Below are 22,695 nucleotides of genomic sequence, written 5' to 3'. Positions count from 1 at the left end.
CTCCTGCCAGACAAATATCTAAACTTCTAATCACATAGTCCTCTTACTAAGCCTGTCAGGAAACAGGCACTATAACAGCTTATTGATGGGAACGCAGAAGGATTACTCTCAGTGGATGGAAATCTAGCAATATATACCAAAATTATGTATGAATGTACTTTTCAACCAAGTGATTCCACTTCTAGAAATCTAGTCCAAAGATACTGCAGTAGGCAGAATTCTAAGGTGGCCCCAAGACCCTCAGGCCTTAAACACCAAAGCAGATACTGCTGTGAAGAGATGTTTGCAGATGTAATTAAAGTCCTTAATTAGTTGACTTTAAAAGAGATTATCAAGGTGGCCCTGATCTCATCACATGAGCCACTTAAAGCAAAGAGTTCTCTCTGCTGCTCACAGAAGTCAGAGAGATTTAAAGCATGAGAGGGATCCGACATGAGGGAGGTTCTACATTGTCGAAATGGAAGGGGCCACAGGACAAAGCCTTGAGAGCAGCCCCCGGCTGACAGCCAGCAGGAAACCAGGCACTTCAGCCCTACAACTGCAAGAAACTGAATCCTGCCAACAGTCAGAATGAATGGAGAAATGGATTTTTCCCTACAGCCTCCAGACAAGCACTTAGCCTGGCTATCACCTGGAGTTTGGCCTTGTAACACTCTGAGCAGAAAACCCAGGCACACAGTACTGGATTTCACTACAAAACTGTGAGCTAAAATGGAATTGTTTTAATTTGCTAAGTTTGTAACAATTTGTCATGCAGCAATAGAAAAAAATACAGACACACTGGGAAATGCAATATAAATAAGCCAAAGTTATTAATTTTGGCATAATTTATAATAGCAAAAAATTTAAAGAATCCAACTGTCCACCAAGAGATGACTAGATGAACACTCCAGCACATCCACACAATGGAATACCATGCAACTGTGAAAAAGGATGAAGAAGAGCTCTATGTACTGCTACAGAGTAACCTCAAAGATATAGAATTAAAAAAAAAATGCAAAGGGTAGGACAGTTTATAGTATACTATCTTTTGCTTAAGAAATCTGGGAGGAAAGAAAATGTATATAAGCTTTTTAAAGAGATAGCAGATGATAAACAAAAAAATAATTAAAATTGTTAGCTACAGAGCAGTGCTATAGAATAGAACATTCTGCAATGATGGAAATGTTCTCTATCTGAGCTATCCAATGTGGTAGCCATTAAACCACATATGGCTAGTGGGCACTTGAAAACTTGAAATGTTGATAGTACTTAAAGGACATGAGTTTTTAACTTTAATTGCAATTAATTTAAATTTAAATAGTTACATGTGGCTAGTGGCTATTATATTGAAGATCAAAATATGTAAGGGGAAAGTGGGGATTAATAATGTAAGCACATTCCGTGAATATATCTTGCCACATACTGGAATCATGTAATATTTTTCTATAAATTAAAAGACAACTAAGACAAAAAGAAAAAAGTAAAACAACTCTAAATTTAAGACATTCGGAAACAAACCTACCTATCAAATTAGTGGTATAATCAGGCAAAGTAAAGCTTTACTTACTTCAAGCAACTTTAAAGCACAGTATTTTGATTGTAACTACCTGGTGACAAAACTAACTGAAATGTCAATATGCATTCACTAATCTTATTTTATTTTGAAACTATTATATGTACATTGTATGAGAAAGCAAATAAGTAATTTTGTTCATGTCCTTAGGAACCAAGCTTTTTAGTAAAATAGAAAAGAAATAAGTATAAACAAGTAAGAAAAAATATCAACATGGGATCATGATTAATTTTTCTCAAAAAAAAACAAAAAAACTTATTCCTCTTGGCTATCCACTGAAAGGACTAGAAATAATGACAAACCTAAACAGTGAAACATTCCTAGTTCTCAGCCTGTAGTTTCAAATTGCATGTCCTACTAAAAGTAACAAGGATTCTGAAGATGGCTGATTCCAGGCCTGATACAGAAAAAGCACACAATGGAGCTGGGAACATCTTATGAGAAAAAGCAAGAAAGCAAAATATCAAACACTAATAAGTACATGTCAAAAGGACTAAGTAGCCAAAGAAGGAAGATCTTGATCATCAAAAGCAATAATGATTGCACTGGATTGAAACATACACATGTAAAAACTAGAAGTTCATAATAATAATGATAATAAAATATCCCTTTTGGAGATTATTAGAACACTAATTCATTACTCAAAATTTACAAATAGAGAGTGTCAAGCATTTATTCTGCCATTCCTGAAAGAACTGTATTTCAGAGTTTCCTTTATTAAATCATTCCAGTTAAATAAAAAAGAATGACAGAACTACAATCACCATTTCACAGCTCCTAATGAAACAATGAATCAATGTAACCCAGAACAAATAACCCAGTTGCTCTAATAAATCAATGGCATGGAAATAAACAGAGAGGGAGAGCTGTTTTAGAAAAAGAGAGACTTAAATGACATAATAACTGAACACAACATGTGAACCTTTCTTGGATCATGACTTGACCAACTGCAAAAACAGACATCTTTGAGACAACAAAGGAAATTTCTATATAGACTACATATTAGATAATATTAAGAGATTATATCTAATATTTCAGATATGATAAAACCACCATGGTTTACAGAGCGATCATTCAAATAAAAAAAGCCCTTATCAGTTAGAGGTGAATACTAAATTATTTACAGATAAATTGACATTATGCCCAAAATATGCATTATAATTCTCAAAAAAAAAAAAAGGCAGGAGTAAAGGAGAGGAAACTGGAATATAGTGGGGGAACAGATGGAAGAACACTTACTGAATGTTGATAAAAGTTGAAGTTTAGTGATGGGTATATGAGAGTTCGCTATACTATATTTTTAACCTAAGTTTAAAATGTCCACAAAAGAAAGTAAAGAAAGCCCACACATACATGCCTGTGTGCACTCAAGCACGCACACACATCTCCTCAGTATAACTTCCTAGGGTTCCTGCCATGGGACTCTCAAAGAAAACAGGTTATTGAATTAAATCCTTTTGAAGACAGCCTAAGAAGAATCCAACTCATTAAGAGTCTAGCCAGTAAGAAATAATAAAGCAAGGTTACTGAGAACCTACCAAGCTCACAGTAGCAAAAACAAACAAAAATCCCCAAAACCCCAACTCGTTAGACTTTCAAGGCAAAAGACAAATAAGATACAGTTTCTCTCCTCATAGATCTTACAGTCTATTAGTAGAAACAAAAAAGATACAAAAATAATTATAAAATAATTGACGTTATGCTTTACGCATGGACAAGGTACTAGGAAAGTACATTAAGAGGAACCCACTAGAAAAGTGGCCAAAGAGGAAGAGCAGTAAGGGCTTCACAGAAAGAGGGAAGCATGAATAAGTCCTGAAGAATGAGCAGGTGCTATCTAGCTAAAAAGCAAAGTTATATACCTTCCAGACTCCAGAGAAAGAAAGAAACTTGTCCAAAGACCTTGAAGGCTAGAGAGTGGAAGGTGAAAAGAGAAAAAAAGGGGACTTTGAATGAGGAGAAGCTGCATGCCATGTAAAGGAACATGGAATATGCATGAGGCATAGGGAAATCAGTAAGGATCTTAAACAACAGAATGACTGCAACTGGTTTTCATTTTTAAAGGACGACTTTGAGGATAAACTAGTGTCAGGATAAATTATAGGTTAAGATCGGAAGAAAAAGAGTAGTCAGGATCGCAATGAAGTAATATAGATAGGAAAGGAGAGTCTGAGCTAAGGTGGTCTTAACAGGAACACAAAAAGAAAGACGACCAAGATACCATGAAGGTGAAAATTTGTAAGTGGTGATTAATTGCATATTTGGGGTCAACAATGACTTTCAGATTTCTAGCTTATTCAACTGTGTGGACAATGGTGCCATTTGCTGAGACAGAAAAACAGAAAATGGAAATGATTTAGGATAGAGAAAATACTATTCAGTCATGCATCACTTAATGACAGGGACTCGTTCTGAGAAATGTGTCTTTAGATGAATTCATCATTGTGTGAAAACCACAGAGTGCACTTACACAAACCTAGATGACAGCCTACTACACACGTAGGCTATATGGTCCTAATCTTACGGGACCACACCGTATATGCAGTCTGTCATTGACCAAAACATCATTTTGTGGCACATGACTGTATTCAGTTGTAGACATGGGAAGACTAAGATGCCTGTAATTTTTCCAGGTGCTCATTATCTAGTATAAATCTGGCAATCAAGCGAGTGATATCAGTCAGAGAGTTGTCAGTACAACTGAACGGAACTGGATGAGATCAATCCGGAGTATGTAAGACAGACAGAGAAGTCCATAAACGAGACTATGCAGGAGAGACCAGAGAGGTGGGAAGAGAACCAGAAGTAGTGTCATCATCATAGAAGAGAGTGACCCTAAGGAGGAGCAGATCAACTGTGCCAAATGCTGCAAGGTAGGAAATTAAATTAAAGGAAGGGAGGAGGTTCCATTGGATTAGAGAATTATATATTTACTGATGACTTTTGGCAGAAGAATTTCAGTTAAGTAATCAAGCAAGACATTAGATCACAGTGGCTTCCAGAGTTGAGAGAAGAGAAAGCAGAGATTTCAAGTCTAGGCAATTTTTTCGGGCAGCTTTTCACGAGGAAACAAAAAAGAAAACCATAAGATGGTAGCTAAAAGAAGACAGGTAGGTCAAGGGAGTTCTCTGTTTGTTATAAAAGGAAAGTTTACACATGCTTAAATGATGATGGGGGCAGTGCTTCTTCTACAGGGTTAAAATGTAACGCCATCAGGAGAGGGGGAACAACAAAACCGTCTGCAGTTAAGTGTTTTAAGACTAAATAAAAGACAAATCCTTCCCTAAGTGGAAAGATGTCTTTGGATATGCACTGGAGTTACCCACGGACACGGAAGAGAACAAACATCCAAGCCATTGTTCTAGATTAAACAATGCAACTCATTTGTACTTGTTTTCCATAACCGATTTCTCTAAGGGTAGTAATATTAGGAATATTCTCAAAAACCCTTCACTGGACGCCTACTATGTGCCAGATGACGACTAAGATATCCTACTTGCTCTCAGGCACTCACAGTGTAGTAGGGAAGACAGGCACATAAACGACCAGTTATAAAACTACTTAAGAAGTGTCCAAGGCACAAGTAAGCACAAGGTAAAATAGGAACACTTCAAGAAAAAGAATATAAATTACAAGTTTAATGATAAAAGTACATATATTCATATTTCATTTATATAAATTATCAAAAATTTCCCAAAGTAGAGAAAGTTTAAAAAAATTAAAATGTTTGGAGTTAACAAGAATTAAAAATATTCAAAAGAGCAAAACCATGTAAAAAGACATAACACACAGGACAAAGTAACCAGAAAATAAAAAGTAATGATTAATAATGAAATTTCAGTATTAATCAAATAATTCTTTACTAATACATTTATATATGCATATAATAATGTGTGTTTAATTCATAAATTTACCCAAAGACGAGGAACTAAATATCTCTGATAAAGACAAGTTACTCATCCGGGAGTATGAATATAAGTCTCAAATTAAATAAATTTGTATATACTGCCCTCATGGGGCAGTATATGTAGCTCATTAAAATATCACGAGAAAATGTATTAGACTCCCTGGATACAGTTTATTCCTATTATCCCAGCCAACGAAAGAGCAGCATTGGTGTGACTAATAACATAGGTCATCTAAAAATCATTCATACACAAGCTTCTATTTCTGCCAATCTCCTTCCTGGTCAGGGAGCATTCACCTAGTATTCCGATAGGTGTCGTGACTGTTGGGTGGCCTGGATCAAAGATTCCATTCACAAATAATTCAGAAACTGATATTCCATGGATAAATAAATCAAATTGCCTTTTAAATGACATCACTGTTCCTTTTTTTCTGATAAAATTGCATTTTTACTACAAATCTCAAAAAGCAGCACTAAAAGAAAATGACTTACAATAACATACGTTGGGACTTCACGAAGAGAATATTCTGCTTTATTAGGAAGATCTTGATTGCCTACCAGCTCATAAACAGCAGGATAAGATAACAAGTTCACCAGTGCTAGAAAAGACTGGGAGGCAGAAAGAAAACAATCATTTAAAGGGATCATTTTTTTCTCACCACATCCACAGAAGAGTCACTAATGTAAAGCTTTATAGCAATATGACCACCAGGGTTAATTTTTCAAATAAGCCTAATTAATCCATATAAACTTGAAACACATACATATATGATAAGTAGACAATAGTTAACATCAACAATCTATGTGTGGACAACACATCATAACAATTCTAACAACATTCATGAGAATTGGAAAATGTTTTAAAATGTCTCTCTCGAAAAGTTTGGTTCTGAGAAAAAAACGAAATGATCCATCTTTCTCATTGCTTGCACAGTTATAGCTGATGTGTAAGAAAACATAAAAGAATAATACATAGGGGCTCTGGAGCAAGGTCATAAATTCTATATACCTTTGCATGCAGGTCACAGGCTAACTTTACCCTTTACCTGCATTCGCTGGAAATCCAACTAACCTAATTATAGTTAATTTTTTTAAGCCATGGTTTTTCCTATCAAAACCGGCTCCTTTTCTGGTGCAATCTTACCACGCCAATCTCTCCATGAATTTTTAAGCTCCCACTCTCATTTCATCTTACTAAAAGCAATCTGAATATTTTTCTCAGGCACATTCATTCTTTGGATCCCCAGCACAGAAGCTTGCAGTGGTTGCCCATCATAAACGTGGAATCTAAGCTCCTTAGCGTGACTTTCAAGGCACTTTACTAATTGACACCTTTCTTCTCTTCACAGTCTCTAAAGACTCATTTCCCATTTTTCCTCAGCTTGAAGTCACCACTTCAGTCAATCAAACCCGCCTGTGGTCTCCTTCCAGTGACTGCCACATGTACAAACTTTTCTCATCCTACTCAAACGCTCCAGCTGCCCTCCTCATTATCCCACTTCACAAGCTTTCAAAATTTGCCACAACATTTCTTTCTAGAAGGTTTTCCAATGAATTCTACCCGTCTCTAGAAGACTCACATTCTGCTAATCCTTGCATGTTGAGTTTGCATTGTATTAATTGTACTTATTTCTAACTATTAAGTTTTCTGCTGGTCATTTAAATTTTTTCATTAGATTCAGACAACTTGAGACTAGACAAATTGAGAATCTTCACTAAAATCCGAACATCAAGAAAATTAAAAGGAACAGTTAACTCAATCTCTCATTTAACAGTTGAGCAAACCTGAGAGAAGTGAAGTGACTTGGCCAAAGACACACAATCAGAAAGTTGACAGCAGAACTTATTTAATGTATTTTCTTATTTCCAGGCTAAGATTATTCATTACAAATCACAATATGATCTTCAGACACTATTTAACAGTGTTACCCTTCCTCCACAGTCCTGCCTATCCAACAGAACATTCTGTGGTGATGGAACTGTCATGTAATCTCAACTGTGCAATATGATAGACACTAGCTACATGTGGCTACTGAGCACCTAAGATATGATTAATGTAACTGAGAGGCTGAATTGTTAACTTTAGTTTCAATTTAAATTTACCACATGGGACTATTGTCTATCATAGTGTAAAGCACAGGAATAGACAGAGGGAAGAGGGAGGAAGGGACTGGACTGAAAGTAAACTTGTTAATGTACTTCATTTTATATTGAAGCCACATTATTGTTTTCTACAATTTAAAAGAAAATAAAATTAAATCCCAAAAGAAAACAGAGTCCCTAGGGAATAATATTTAGGACCACAAACTGGGCACTAAGAATGTTTATTACTATGAGTTATTTCTAGATCTTTCAGTACACAGTTTAGGACAATATACAATTTTTTTTTAAAGGGAAGAGTTAATCAGTTTATATTGACATTTCTAATTCAAAGAACTTAAATAAAATCCCTGTAACCTTAAATTCAAATTAGAAATATTTCACAGGGATTAAGAATATTATGCTACTGTATGTAAAATGTAAGAACCTTGTAATCATATAGATTTGTATACCATTATAGCATTTGCTTGTCCTGTATGGTATAGCTGTCATATGTATTACCTCTAAGGATAAAATAAATCCCACTATGTCATAGCTTTCTTCTAAAGATTCACATGTGATTATAAGAAATTCAGAGAAAAACAGGCTTTTATACTCACTCATCTATGTAATTTCCTCTTTCAATCCTAAAAACCCAAATATCTATTTGGTATCATTCTCCTCCAACCTGAAGAAATTTCTTTAGTATTATTTGAAATGCAGATCTGTTGTAAAATATTTTCTTAGCCTTTATTTTAAAATTTCACTTTTACTCTTGAAGAATATTTTTGCTGGATATAGAAATCTAGGTTGACTCTTATTTTCCCCTTTCAGGACATTAAAATGCCCCATTGTCTTCTGGCCTCCACTATTTCTAACATGATATCAGCAAACTTATCTGCTGTTCCCCTCTAGGTAATGTGTGATTTTCTATGCCTTCTTCAAACACTTCCTCTTTATCTTTCCTTCTCAGCAGTTTGTATGTCTACAATGAGCCTTACTGGGGTTTCCTTTGTATTTTAATTCTTTGCATATTCTTCCCTGGGATTCATTAAGTTTCTTGATCTATAAATTTACATCTTCCAAGAAATTTGGAAATTTTCAGCTATTATTTATTCAAATATTTGTCTGTCCCATTCTCTCTTTCTTCTATTTCTGGTATTTCAATCACACATATGTTAAACCTTTTGATAAGGTCTAACAAATCACCAAAATGCTTCCTAATTCTTTTTTTCTCTCTGCTCTTCATACTGTATAACTTCCATTGATTTGTTTCAAGTTCACTGACTATTTCTTCTGTCATCTTTAAATCTTCTGTTAAGCCCATCTAGAAAATTATGTCAGATAATAAGTTGTTTCTAGTTCTGGAATTTCTATCTGATTCTTTTATAGTTTCTATTTCTCTACTATGATTTCTAATTTGTTCATCATAACAAACATATTTTCCTTTACATTCTACTTATAATAACTGTTTTAAAATCCTTGACAAATAATTCCAACTTCATTTCACAGTACATCTCTACTACTTGCCGTTTTCTGGAGTTTGAATCACATTTCTCTTATTCTTCATATGTCTAGTAACTTTGGATAGTATTCCATACATTGTGAAGGATATGTTGTAGAGATGCTAGATTCTGCTATATTCCCCAAAGAGTGCTCATTTTAATTTAGCAGTTAACGTGGCTGAACTCAAACTCTAAACTCTGACCCCTGTGGTAAGAGCATCTAGTATTTCTGTTAAGTTCAAGTACATAGTTCAGGAGATAGTCACATATTTAGACAGAATATATACAGAGTTAACTACCTTCTATGTACCTCTCTCATTCTCCAGCTGTATTGTAGCCCTAAACCTTATCTTCTGGTTTTCCAAGCTTGTTTTGAGTATAGATTTCTATCTGTGGGGTACCAATTGGTACTTTCCCTCAAGCAAAAATCTGTTAAATCCGGAATCTCAGGCAGTACCATTCTCTTCATCTTCACATTGACTCCCCTCCATTTTTTTTGTGCTTATTTTTAGCCATTCCAGCACTTTTAACTGATTGATTTTTAAGTTACTTCTCCTGAGTTTGTGTTTTCTACTGGAGTGAACCAGTCCACCATTACAGAAAGCAGAACTACTAATTCTTTTTGATAATTTTATAATACCCTTTGAATAAAAATTCCCAGGCTAACATAAAGTCAAGTCAGGAATCATCATTTGATTTTAGTGAAATTAGGAGAACATATTAAATATATAAAAGCCACTGAATTATAACAGAACATTGTATGGTGCTTCAGAATTTTTTTTTTTGCCATATTACTCTAAATGATAGCATCTTCTCTTTGCCCACCCCTCCCTCAAATAATTCAATTTTCTATTAGATTCAAGACAAGAGCAAAAAACATCCTTACTTTTTTTGTGTTGGTTGGCTGGTTTTTGTTTCAAGGTTTTTGTTTTGCTTTGTTCTTAACATGTCTGCTGTATATTACTTTTTCTTAAGGGAGAAAAATTATAGTAAAAATAACGTGAAATAAAAACATCCTTGCAAAACATAATCCCTAGAGAACACTGGTATTTCTATCATTCACTAAATTTATTTTGAAAACAAAAAATACGGAAATGAAAAAAAGGAGAGAAAAGAAAAATTTAGGAAAGGCTGCTGGTTGTAATTGAATATAGATAAAGTCCGGACAAAGTAATTTCTGAGAGATATACATAAAATCTGTACACTAGTAGATAATCAAGTCAATCCTTACCTTTTGACAGCTTCGGTCAATAGGATCCACTGGTGTAGATCTGGGATGGGTTACTCTAACATCATCTCTTCCACATTCCAGATTGGCCCATAATTCAGTTATAAGTGCATTAATAAACCCTAAGAAGAATTATTTTATAACATATTTATAGTATACTATCTTTCTAGATTATGGAGGAAAAATATAATTATGCCTCTGACAAGACTGGTCCACAGTGAAAAAAGACAGATGCCTGTATTTTGTATAAGAAATACCCTCTAACCTTAGTAGAAATTGAATCTCCTATTGTTAATATACCTTTATGATACTTCATTATCATAAAACTGTAATGACTAAATTCTGAAAGATTATTTCCCTGGAGGATAGAATTCTGAGTCCCAGCATTTAGCTTTTGGTCAATAACTTCTCTGAGCATGTTTTTTCTGGAAAATAAGGTTTACACTTTACTCTGCAAATGAGCCAACAGTAAGACACAGCCTAAAAGGCAGGTGTGTGTGTGTTTGTGTGTGCGTGTGCACGTGTGTGTGAGTAGAAGGAGGTATCAGGAGGCAAGGTAGGCATCCAAAGAGTACAGTGTGTTCTCTTATTCTAATATAACTAATACTTTTTTGTAATTTCATATGCTTGGAACAATTCTACATTTCACACAGCTTTTGGCTCAATAATGTCTTTAAATTCTCATGCGTCAAATACTATTTATCTAAATGAAAAGGATTAGTAAGCCTGATCATTACATTCCTTTAGGAAGAATCAAATCATATGAAAAAGTGTAAAACAGAATATCTAATCACAAAATCTGTAAGTTCATAATAACAACACTAGAGCAGAGTCCTCTGGTACAACAGAAAAAACATAGGGTCTGAAGTCAAGAGTATCAGGGCTCAAATTACAAATCAGCCAGCTTATTAGCTGTATGTCCTAGACAAATCTCTTGACTTCTTAGAGCATCAGTGCCCCCATTTGAAAACTGAAATAACAGCGCTACATTCAAGGGTTGTCATGAAGTATAAATGGGATGATATATGTAGAGTTCCTAATAGAGTACCTAAGACATCAGAGGAACTCAAGCAGGGTCAGTCTTCCTTCCTTTAAAAGAAGGAATTGCATTTATGAATGCATCTTTGAGAAAAATTGCATTTAACCCTCTCATGAAAAATTTGATACTATGAGACTCAGAAACTTAATGACTCAACCAAGGGAAATCTGAGATTAAATCTAGTCTCCAATGCTTCTTTTAATGTGTTTCTGAGTACTACAATAAATTGGATTTTATTCTAAGTAGAAGAAAAAATAAGTGGTTCAGCTTAGGGCAACTTCTGCCAAGAAACACGTTTCTTAATACAAGTAGTCCAAATTAGTTGAGCCAAAAAATGTTTAAGATACAAGATAAAAAATATTTTCATTTAAGGAAACAATCAATAGCGGTGATTCAGCAACTATAAATTTTGAAAAATATAATTGTAGCATCTCTATGAGAGATTACATCTTGTCTCTGGTTCAGGGTTCTGATAACCTTAAGAGATGATACATTAAATTCCCAATGTTTAAACACTTTAAAAATCCAATCCATATTAGATAATACATGCCAACTGCAAACATAGTGGGGAAAGCTAGGTGGTGAGAGGAAAGCTTCAAGAATGGAAGAGAAGGAAAGAAAATAAGGAAATGGTATGTATGTGTGATTATTATAATTGTAAATTCTGATGCATATATAAGCCACTGAAACTGAGCATTAAGAAATTCTATCAGATGCAATTGTACTAAGAGAGAGGATGATATCCTTTGATTTATAGGATGAGGAGGGCTTCTTAAAGTATCAAATATTTCTCAGTTTAGTTCATTATGTGCCACTGTTCTGAGGAAACAACGAAGTTGTACATATTTTCACAGGAAAAAAAATTCCCAGTGCGATTCATGGAAGAGAAAAGATAAAAAGGAAACCCTGTAACTTTCTTTTCCCTAAGGCCTAACTCCAGAAAAACAGCTTTCAAGTAAATATTCTGATACTTGATCGTGCCAGTTAAATTTCCCATTGGCTTGCTCATTTTATTTAAAATAATTATAATTCTAATTAAAGGAAAAACCTTACCTGAATTTTGTAGTGCTACTGCACCAGCTGCTGTTGATGCCACTTGTGTAACCAAAACTCCATAGCCAAACTTTTGGTGTCTGCTGATCTAAGAACATAAATAAGGAACGACTGAGAAGCAGGAAAACACAGCATGCTAATACTTATTCATATGTGACATGTATAGTTAACGAGTTTTTTTATTCATATGCTAGACATTCTTTCAAGTAAAGACAAGAAGAGAAGCAAAAACAAACTCGGAAACTGTCACAATCATGAGTTACCACTAATGTAATATATATATTTTTTTAAAGATTGGCCCTGAGCTAACATCTGTCACCAATCTTTTTTTTCCTTCTTCTTCGTCTTCTCCCCAAAGCCCCCAATACATAGTTGTATATTCTAGCTGTAGGTCCTTCTAGTTGTGCTATGTGGGACACCACATCAGCATGGCTTGATGAGCAGTGCCACGTCCATGCCCAGGATCCGAACCAGTGAAACCCTGGGCTGCCAAAGCAGAGCACACAAACTTAACCACTCAGCCACAGGGCCAGCCCCTAATGTAACATTCTTAACAATCCTATTTCAGATCTATTCTGGTCCCAGCCCTAAAACCAAGTTGCTTTCTGACCTTGAACAAGTCACTTCTCTCTCCAGGTCTAAGTCTCTTTGCACATAAAATAAGGGACTTGGACCAGATGAAGAGTAAGATTCCTTCCAACTTTATATTCTATTTATTATTTGATTCTTTAGGTTGGTTCTTCAATCAATTTCCTCATTAATAAATCCATATTGACTGACAATTTAACTGGGTTTTTAAACAAACGTTATAAAGAGCAATGGCATCTTCTTAAAAATGACAATACATTTTAGAGGAAATGTGATTTTTTTTCTGAGGAAGTGTATATATATACACATACACACACATCCACACACACACAAAGAATCATCATCATTAATACACAGGTTTGTAAACACTGTTGTAGAAAACATTAAATAAATAATTTATTTCACAAAGAGAGTACTATACATGTACTCAAGGTAAAGTACACAAGTGAGTCTGTCTCTCAGCAAAAATCAGAATAAGGAAATAAACACATCATAAAATGTTCCTCCTTTTCACACTTTGGCTAAGATAAGGTTGGCTTACAAAATGGTACTTCTAAACAGAGCTAACCATTTAGAACTTATATTTTTTCAACATTTCATTAAAAGGATATATTTTAATCAAACTTTAAAAATATAAACTATGGAATTCAGTTTTAAGGGCAAAAAAGTAGAAAGAATAAGGGATTATTTCTTCAATTTTCTGCTGCTCATGTCTTTATAATGCCTTCCTTTTCCATTTTTATTACTTATATTTTCCATTTTCCTTAATTTATCATCCATTAGCTCTGCCATTAGATGACACAGCGTACAGCAAGATAAATGTCTATCCGTTTCCCACTTGCCTTCCTCCAGATCAACTGAGCAAACACCTTACGCATCAGTCACCCCACTGACCCTGCTGGCTCACATATTAGCAGCCAGGGAGCTTCCGGATCACACTAACTTCCAGAGTAGTCTGGGTCTCTACTTTCTCTTCAGCATAATTAAGGAAACGGTCTAGTTGCTTTCTTACAAGATAACTGAGAATCTAAATTTTCAGGAAATGTCTTGAATAGCCTAAAGCACCATTAAAGAACCGTGCTAAATTATAGGGTTGTAAGTTACTGAGGTCCAGGGAACATTATTATTACCACCAGTGTGGCACAAAGGAAAACTAGATTGTTTTAAAATTTATGAATATAAAAAAATGACATCTAGTCCTAGGTGTATTATCACAAGAGTAAAAGCTGTCTCCATGGTTTCAAACATCTGAATGAAAAAGAAAATTGTCTCTGAATTTCTTGAATATTTTAAAAAATGGAACCCAAATGGTTAACTAGTACACAAGGAAAGATTCAAACTCACCAGCAGAGAAATTCAAATTAAAACAATTTCAATTATACAAACTTAAAAAGCCTGAAAAACTTCTATTTGCTAGTCTGAATGTCTGTGTCCCCCCAAACTTCATGTTGAAATCTTAGCCCCCGAAGGTGATGGTAGTAAGTGGAGCCTTTGGGAGGTCATTAGGTCATGAAGGTGGAGAGTCCTCATAAATGGGATTAGTGCTCTTATAAAAAAAGATCCCAGAGAGCTCCCCAGCCCCTTCCGCCATGTGAGGAAACAATGAGAAGTCTGTGAACCAGAAGAAGGCCCTCACCTGACCATGCTGGCATCCTGATCTTAAGACTTCCAGCCTCCGGAACTGTGAGCAATAAATTTCTACCATTTATAAGCCACTCAGTCTGTGGTATTTTGTTATAATAGCCCAAATGGGCTAAGACAATAGTCTACAAGAAGTGTACATATCCAAGAGCATTACACATATCAAATACATTGGTATGGAAGCCTATGGAAGGGGAACGCATACAGGGTGAACTGAAACTGCAAACCAGGAACGACGGGAATAAAATTAACCAACAGAGAAACGTTGCATGGACAGATGAAGACCATATGCCATGAACGGAGGCATACAAATAACTAAATTCTCTACAGTTGAGGTCTATTTAAATAAAAACAAAAACACATATCTGCACACACAAACCTAGTATCATAAACCCATGAACTAATATTCATGTTTTACTTATGAAGGGATGGTCAGGCCCCTCTTTCAGGAACTACTTATTCTTTTTTTTTTTTTTTAATTTTTATGCATTGTCTATTTCTTGTTTTTTTTTCCTTTTTAAGATTGACCCTGAGCTAACATCTGTTGCCAATCTTTTTTTTTTCTTCTTCTTCCCCCCGAAGCCCCCCAAATACATAGTTGTATATTTTAGTTATAGGTCCTTCTCGTTGTGTTATGTGGGATGCCACCTCAGCATGGCTTGATGAGTAGTGCTTGGTCCATACCCAGGATCCGAACAGGCAAAACCCCAGGCCACCGAAGCAGAGCGTACGAACTTAACCACTTGGCAATGGGGCCGGCCTCTCAAACTACTTACTCTTCATCAGCAAAAGCAACTCTAGAAAGTTAATTACTTGTTTTTTTATAGGCTCAAACAACAGCAGGAAGTTAGAATTGAAGAGTAAGGAAGAACAAATAAAATTGTATTCATGATCAGACAACCTAATAACATTAAGAAACAACAGCTGCCAGAGACAAAGAAAACACTTTCGAAAAGATGCTATGATCCTAAGAAAGCCCAGGAGTCTAGGGATATTTACTATGCCAGCAAAAAGCTGAATATACCTCAACGACCTTTGTCTCAGAAAAGGCTAAGTTATACCATAAATTTTATATAACAGCAGCAACAATAAAATTCCTTTACAAATATTTTGTTTCTTTTAAAATGTGAGGCCTAAACTTTCACTGACATGTACATTTAGACCCAACAGGTTTTTTTCCCAGAGTTTCACCTAATTTTAGTATATCCAGATGTTTAACATCATATTTATAAAACACATGGCTGATTAACTGAATTTTCCTATTTTATCTGGTGTTTGTCATCCTGTAAACACAGTCATAGATACCAACATCAATTCTCTAATGCTTTCCTGAAAAAATATCAAGTTCAATATTACAATGCTACATGGCTTTTTAATTGAAGTTTAATAACCTCTTCATGCACAGAAAACAGAACGATGTTCTTAATGGCTTTTACAGCAACAAAAATTCCTTTAACTGTGGCAGATGGAAATTCATACCTGTAATTTTTTTGCATATTGGGTGAACATAAATGTCACACATTCATTGATGGCTCCCGTCTTTTGAAGAAGTAGTAGTCCTTTGGGGGTGGCAGCAAAATTTAGTAAGTCATCTAACACATTCTCTTCCCAAGCCATACTGAAACAGGTAAAAGAAAGCTATGAATTTCTTTATTACCCTCAAAACTAAAAGAAAACAGTTCAGTTTAATACTGCTAATTAAATTTACAGAGTACACACTGGTTGCAAAGTACTCAAAAAAATAAAATAAAAAGTACGGTTTCCTTGATAGTGAGTTCTCTCATACTTATATCTTCTATCCCAATAATTTGCCTTCACTGAATGAATCAATATTAACTGCATATGTCAGCATTTTTATTACACCTTGGTTCTCTCATCTATGCCTTAATTTCATTGTTTTCCCCTTACAATTCTGCAGTGCCTGGATTCCCCAAGCCCCAATTCACCACTATGTCTATACTTCCTTTTCATCATAGGGTATCTGTCTTCTGACTTTATAAAGCACATCAGCCATATATTTTCATAGTTTTTTAATTCAACTTTTGGAGAATGACATTTTCTTTCTCAGAACACTTCTAAAAGGAAGGCCAGAAACATTCTCCAGAGAAAAACTCGAAACATTCAGAAGACACACAGTTAATAGAAGAGTCAGGGCTAGAAATCTGGAAACACAGGAAGGAATATGAGCACTTCAGTCTGAAGCACCAGAAGTAAGAGAAAATTTACAACTCCAGCTGTCTGGAAAGAAACCGTGGATATTAAAATAGTTCAAAATCAAAAGTTTATGTACAGTAAAACAGTGAGTATGGAAAAGTATGCCCCCCCCCCCAACCACCAAGGAAGTTTCAGAAGTCTGTTTTAGGACTGATTACAAGACAGATTTGAAATCCAGGACTTTTCTGATCAAAAAAGGAAGGATCAGTACATGTTTCGACACATATTCCTCTGACACATATTCATTACACAGCAATGACCAAAAGATAGAACCATGTTCAAATCCAAAATAAACATCACCATGGACAAAGAGAACAGAAGCACAAAGAAGTGAGTGACACTGTAGTTCTCAGGCAAAAGCAGACAATGGAAATCAAATTTGGCTCCAACAGGATAAAAAGGACCAAAAGAGTTACATATGAGACACAAGACCAGTGCTAGGCTCATTGCTTAAGACTTATGACCGGGTAAGACTAGTAAAAAGAATATGTATGTAACTGAAATTAAACTTTATAATTAATTTATACACTTAAAGAAAATACAATAAACAAAATATAAACATATAAAGTATGCCCCAAACTGGGACTTTTGATAAGCCATAAGCCTAGGGAGACAGGAAGATACAGAGAAAGCCTCATTTCTAGAGACGAGCAGATGATCAGTTCATCTTTTAGTTTTTAACTGTTACCTGTAATACCTTCATCATTGCTGATAGGAGCCTCAAAATGCCAATATAATGTTTATTTAAAACATGGGGGTAAAAGAGAAAAACCATAAAACTGCTGCACAGGGAGGAATGAACATAGAAATAGAAATCTGGAGAAACAGGGAGGGAGGAAGGAAAACAGGAAAGAAAAAAAGACATTTAAACATGGACAGGCAATCAAATTTCAAAAGATATCTAAGCTAAGAGCCAGCAGAATCAGCATTCACCAAATGAATCCATTCCAGTTGAAATAATTTTCAGAAACAATGACTTTATAATAATTTTATTTCCAATGCTCAAAGGAAATTGTTTTTAACTTCCATAAAAACTGTGAAGCCAAAAGCAGCAATGAAATGAAAACAGGTAGATTTTTTTTAAAAGAAATTGGAAATCTTGACAATAATAGCCACTTAAAGCAAAAGGGATAAATTCTAGGTCAGTCAAAGAATTAGTGAATTGAATGGCAGATAAATAAGAAATAAATGTTTGAGAAAACAGATGAGACACAGAACATAGACTGAAAAATCTCAAAAAGCATCTAATAAAAGCTCCAAGACAAAAGAATGGAACGAGTATCCGGAAAGATTACGGAAAATTTTCTAGATTTGAGGAAAGACACCAGATCAGTCTAAAGCTCAATAGAACATTCAAAGTACCAAGCAGTGTAAACTTAAATCACATAGAAACAGGAAATATCTAAAAAAGAAATTAAAAGTTATGAGAGAAAAAAAGGTGACCTATAAAAGAAAGGTGATTATACTAACATTTATCCGTTACTACTTATTCCAGAAGACAGTGGAGTAATGGCCTGAAACACTAATGAGAAGCAATTGTCTATCAAAACTTTTACACATGGATAAACTACCATTTAAGTGCGAGTTTGTGAGTGTGTGAGAGAGGAAGGGTTCAGCGGAAGGCCTGCATGCGCCAGCATGCTGATGGGGGTGGAGTTGTGAGGGGAGGGGGTGGTTTGTGTGGGTTGAAGGGAGAAGAGCCATTCTCTGACACAGAAAGATAACGACAGTTTACTACCCTCAAACCTTTAAAGAACAATTAAAGGATAACTATTTGGGGGAACTTAAAAATATACTTCATTAGGAAAAAAGAGAGCCTATCAAAAAGAATGGGTTATAAGTTTCAACAAATGACATACAGTAAACGTAGCAACAAATTTAATATTAGACTGTCAGAAGAAGTAAGTTAGGTGATTAAAAAATAGAAAATCAAAATTCTAGATAACTATAACAAGATTAAGAGTTATAGAGTGTTTAGAGGATCAATGACTGGTCAAAGTGTGCTAAAACCCATGTTGCTTTTCAAAACATAACATGAATACCCAATTACTTTATACTTTCATAGGAAACATGTACAGTTAAATATATACATTCAGAATTTAGGAATAACCACTTAAACTTGACTAATAATATCAAAACCAAGGGAAAAATAGGAATAAAAACTTTTATTGCTGTAAGATAAGGCAATAAAGGAGAAAAGCAAAGAAAATAGAACGTAAGCAGAAAATATAAGAAAAATAAACCCCAAATATATTAGTATTATAAAAATTTTAAAAACTTAAACTCACCTAATGAAAAAACAGAGATTGCCAGATCAGATAAAAACACAAAATTTACAACTCTAAATGGTAGAAAATAAAGGGATGGAAAAAAATGCTGTGTGTTAACAGATAATATTGACTGGCTGACCCAATCTCCATCTACAGCTCCTTTTTCACCAACTCTTATCCAGTGAGAGACAGCCATACGACAAATTCAAAAAGATGTTGACCAAAAAAATGTAACGAGAGAGATTCCTTTCCTGAATAAAAGACAAGGCATCATGAAAACAAATCATTTGCTCTCCACCTTCTTTTCTTAGAAGGCAGCTGGGAGATCTAGAGGTTTGCTGGCTAGTGTATAATCTTAAGGGCAAAAAGCAAACAACGATGATGCAGAACAAGAGAAAAGGAGGCTGGGTCTCAAACAGCGTCAATAAGCCAATGCCTGGACATTCCACCAAGATTCTTCTCATTATATGAGAAAAAGAAAGCCTTTCTGAGTTATCTGCAAACAAAAACACTCTTAACCAACATACTATGCAAATACTAACTAAAGCAGATTCAGCAACATTATTACATAATATAAAATTGAAAGCAAAGTACAACAGTAATAAGATAATGAGACACTATATATAATGAAAGGAAAAAGTTACCAAGACATAACAGTGAACTTCTATGTTTCTAATGGCATAGAATGTAAATTTGTTGTCAGTGCCACTGAGCTGATTCTAACTCCTAGCGACAGTGTGGACAGCAGAGCGGAACCTACCCGGTCTTTCCGCACCATCCTCTCTCTTCCAGCACTACAGCAGACAGTGCTCTGCTGCTATTCACAGGGTTTTCACGGCCAACTTTTTCCGGAAGTGGATGGCCAAGTGCTTCTTCCTAGTCAGTCCTAGTCTAGAAGTTCCACTGAAACCTGTCCACCATGGGTGACTTTGCTGGTATTTGAAATGCCAGTGGCATAGCTTTCAGCATCACAGCAACACGCAGCCACCACACTATGACAACTGACAGACAGGTGGTGTGGTTCCCTGACTAGGGAACGAACTCGAGCCACAGCACTGAAAGCACCAAATATTAACCACTAGACCACCAGAGAATGCAAATATATAAACCAAAACACCAGAATTGCAAAGAGAAATGGACAGATCCACTTTTATAGTGAATGATTATAAATCAAGCAAAATACAGATGGAGGTATTGAAAATCTGAATAACTATCTATATCTGCTTCCCATGAAGAACATAAAATAGTCTTTTCAAGCAAAGACAAATTTGTATTTTAATTGACCCTGTACCACTCACAAAATCTCAACCAACCTAAAAGGATACACACCACGCAATCTATGTTCTCTGAAAAGAATAGAAATTAATTAGAAGTCAACAGCAAAATAAGATAGTAGTAAAAACAACTATGTTTGGAAACTTAATGTATTCCAAATATTTCATGGATTAAAGAGTAAAATCACAGTAGAAAGTTCTTAAAAAATAATTACAAGAGTTTATTAAAGTGCTACATATCAAAATGTATTAAAATTAGAATGGCTGATGTAGACTGCTTCTCTCTTTTTTTTCCCCTTCTTCTCCCCAAAGCCCCCCAGTAAATAGTTGTATATTCTAGTTGTAGGTCCTTCTAGTTGTACTATGTGAGATGCCACCTCAGCATGGCTTGATGAGCCATGCTAAATCCGCACCCAGGATCCAAATCAGCAAAACCCTGGGCTGCCAAAGCAGAGCACTCGAACTTAACCACTCAGCCACTCGGCTGGCTCCTAGACTGCTTCTCTCAACATCCATTTTCAATCCCCTTTCACTTATTTTCCTGTCCTACAGAAGTGAGAGAAGGATAGAAAGAAAAAGAGCATTAGCAAAACCAAAACCTGGTCTTTGCATGAACAAATGCAATAAACGGTCAAGGGAGAAAATGGCCAAAAAATACTATGAATCAAAAAATGGAAAATAATTACAGCTAAAGAACTAAAAGAAAACAACACACAATACTTTGAACAAATTAACACCAAAAAACTATTCAGATAAAAAGTGTAATGTTATTTTTTAGAAAATATAATCAGAAGTCACTTAATGGCTGGCCTGGTAGTGCAGTGGTTAAGTCCGGCATGCTATTCTTTGGCAGCACAGGGTTCGTGGGTTGGGATCCCTGCCATGGGACCTACACCACTTGTCAGCCACACTTTGGCGGTGACCCACATACAGAAAAATAGAGGAAGACTGGCAACAGATGTTAGCTCAAAGTGAATCTTCCTCACCAAAAAAAAAAAAGTCATTTAAGCAGAAATAAGAAACCTGAATGAACCATTAGCCATTAAACATAAACTTGCAGGCTGTATCCCATACTTCTGAAAAATAAAAAAGAGCTGACATACTTTGGTTTATCTTTTCTGCTACTATCTTAGCGTTTAATTCTCCTCAAATTATAGTGAAAATACTCTGAATGTTTCAAAATGGAAGGAAGATCCAAGCCACTGAATTTGTTTACTGGCCTTGAGGGAGGGGCAGATGCTTTGCTAGCTTATGACAACTCCATTTTTTGAATGGTTATATCCTAGGGACAGTTAGACACTCGAGGAAATTAAGTTTAGATGTTTACTTTTATTTCTTAGAATCACAGGCTGAGTTTTGCACATCAAAGATCCCCCATTATTTAACCCTCTAGTTTTACCAAAGGCCCCTTGATGACTGGTTAGGGCAAGTTGCTTTCCCGTGTGATTACATTTTTATCTATGGTCATGCTAATGATGGTACTATGTTGCTTGCAATCACTGATATCAACCAAACCTGACTTGTAGAAATTTCATTTGGGGTTGCAATTCAAAGTCTAGATTTAAAAAACATCAACCCCCATGATGACTATACCACAGCTTCTATCTTCTCTGAAGTACTGTAAGCATCAATAAATGGGAGGATGAAGAAGGAATCTCCAAAATATGCTGTCAGAAAATATAAGTTCAAAATGCCTAACATTAGTCTGTCAGAAGCTCAAAAATAGGAATTAACTTTAGCAACTTCCTCTTAATTTTACCTTTATCATAGCAGTCTTACTGTTGGTATCATTATTTAGAAACTAGGGTCTTGGGGTAGGAGAAGCATCATTCATTCATTCATTCACTGATTCAACAAAGTTCTCAGGCTTCTGCTAAGTGCTGGAATCAGGCTAGGCTGGTTAACTGGCCCAGATGGTTTGACACACAAGTTTCAACAAACTGTAAAGGAACAAATAATGCCTATCTCCTAATTAATGTAAAAGAGCAAAAGATACTCAGCTCTTACTATGAGGTAACTGAATTTTGATGACAAAAATGAAATCAACAATTCTGACTACCTTATCAAAAATTCTCTTAAAGCTTTTCCAAGACATTAATAACAGATGGTGAGCGGACCTCTTTTTCTTCTGGCATCCAACTTCCACATGGAGCACATTCCCCAGCTTAACGCTGCTTGCCTCTCTCTACCCAATCACTTGTTCTTCCCCATGAAACAAGGGACTCAGATTTGGAGGATGACCTAAGCATGTTTGCCTAAGCAATGCGTCTCCACCAGTCCACTTCCTCTTTGAGACCTAACTACCTGTAGGAAGCACACATTCTGCTCTGTTCTACTATGTA

The 22,695-nt window shown here is 35.4% G+C and overlaps 1 protein-coding gene across 3 annotated transcripts in view; it reads right to left on the bottom strand.

Moving 5' to 3' along the window:
* The window catches only part of TBC1D32 (TBC1 domain family member 32), a 188,844-nt gene that overhangs the window by 97,696 nt on the left and 68,453 nt on the right, over positions 1-22,695 (bottom strand). For all 3 annotated transcript variants that reach the window (XM_046677841.1, XM_046677842.1, XM_046677843.1), the window contains 4 exons: positions 16,075-16,213; positions 12,367-12,454; positions 10,278-10,396; positions 5,955-6,071 (listed from right to left, as the gene is read on the bottom strand). In XM_046677841.1, coding sequence (XP_046533797.1) covers positions 5,955-6,071; positions 10,278-10,396; positions 12,367-12,454; positions 16,075-16,213 — 463 coding nt within the window. The remainder of the gene's footprint in view (positions 1-5,954; positions 6,072-10,277; positions 10,397-12,366; positions 12,455-16,074; positions 16,214-22,695) is intronic.

This window comes from Equus quagga, chromosome 11 (assembly GCF_021613505.1).
Source record: "Equus quagga isolate Etosha38 chromosome 11, UCLA_HA_Equagga_1.0, whole genome shotgun sequence".
Taxonomy (NCBI): Eukaryota; Metazoa; Chordata; class Mammalia; order Perissodactyla; family Equidae; genus Equus; species Equus quagga.
This window is presented reverse-complemented; position numbering and strand designations above follow the sequence as displayed.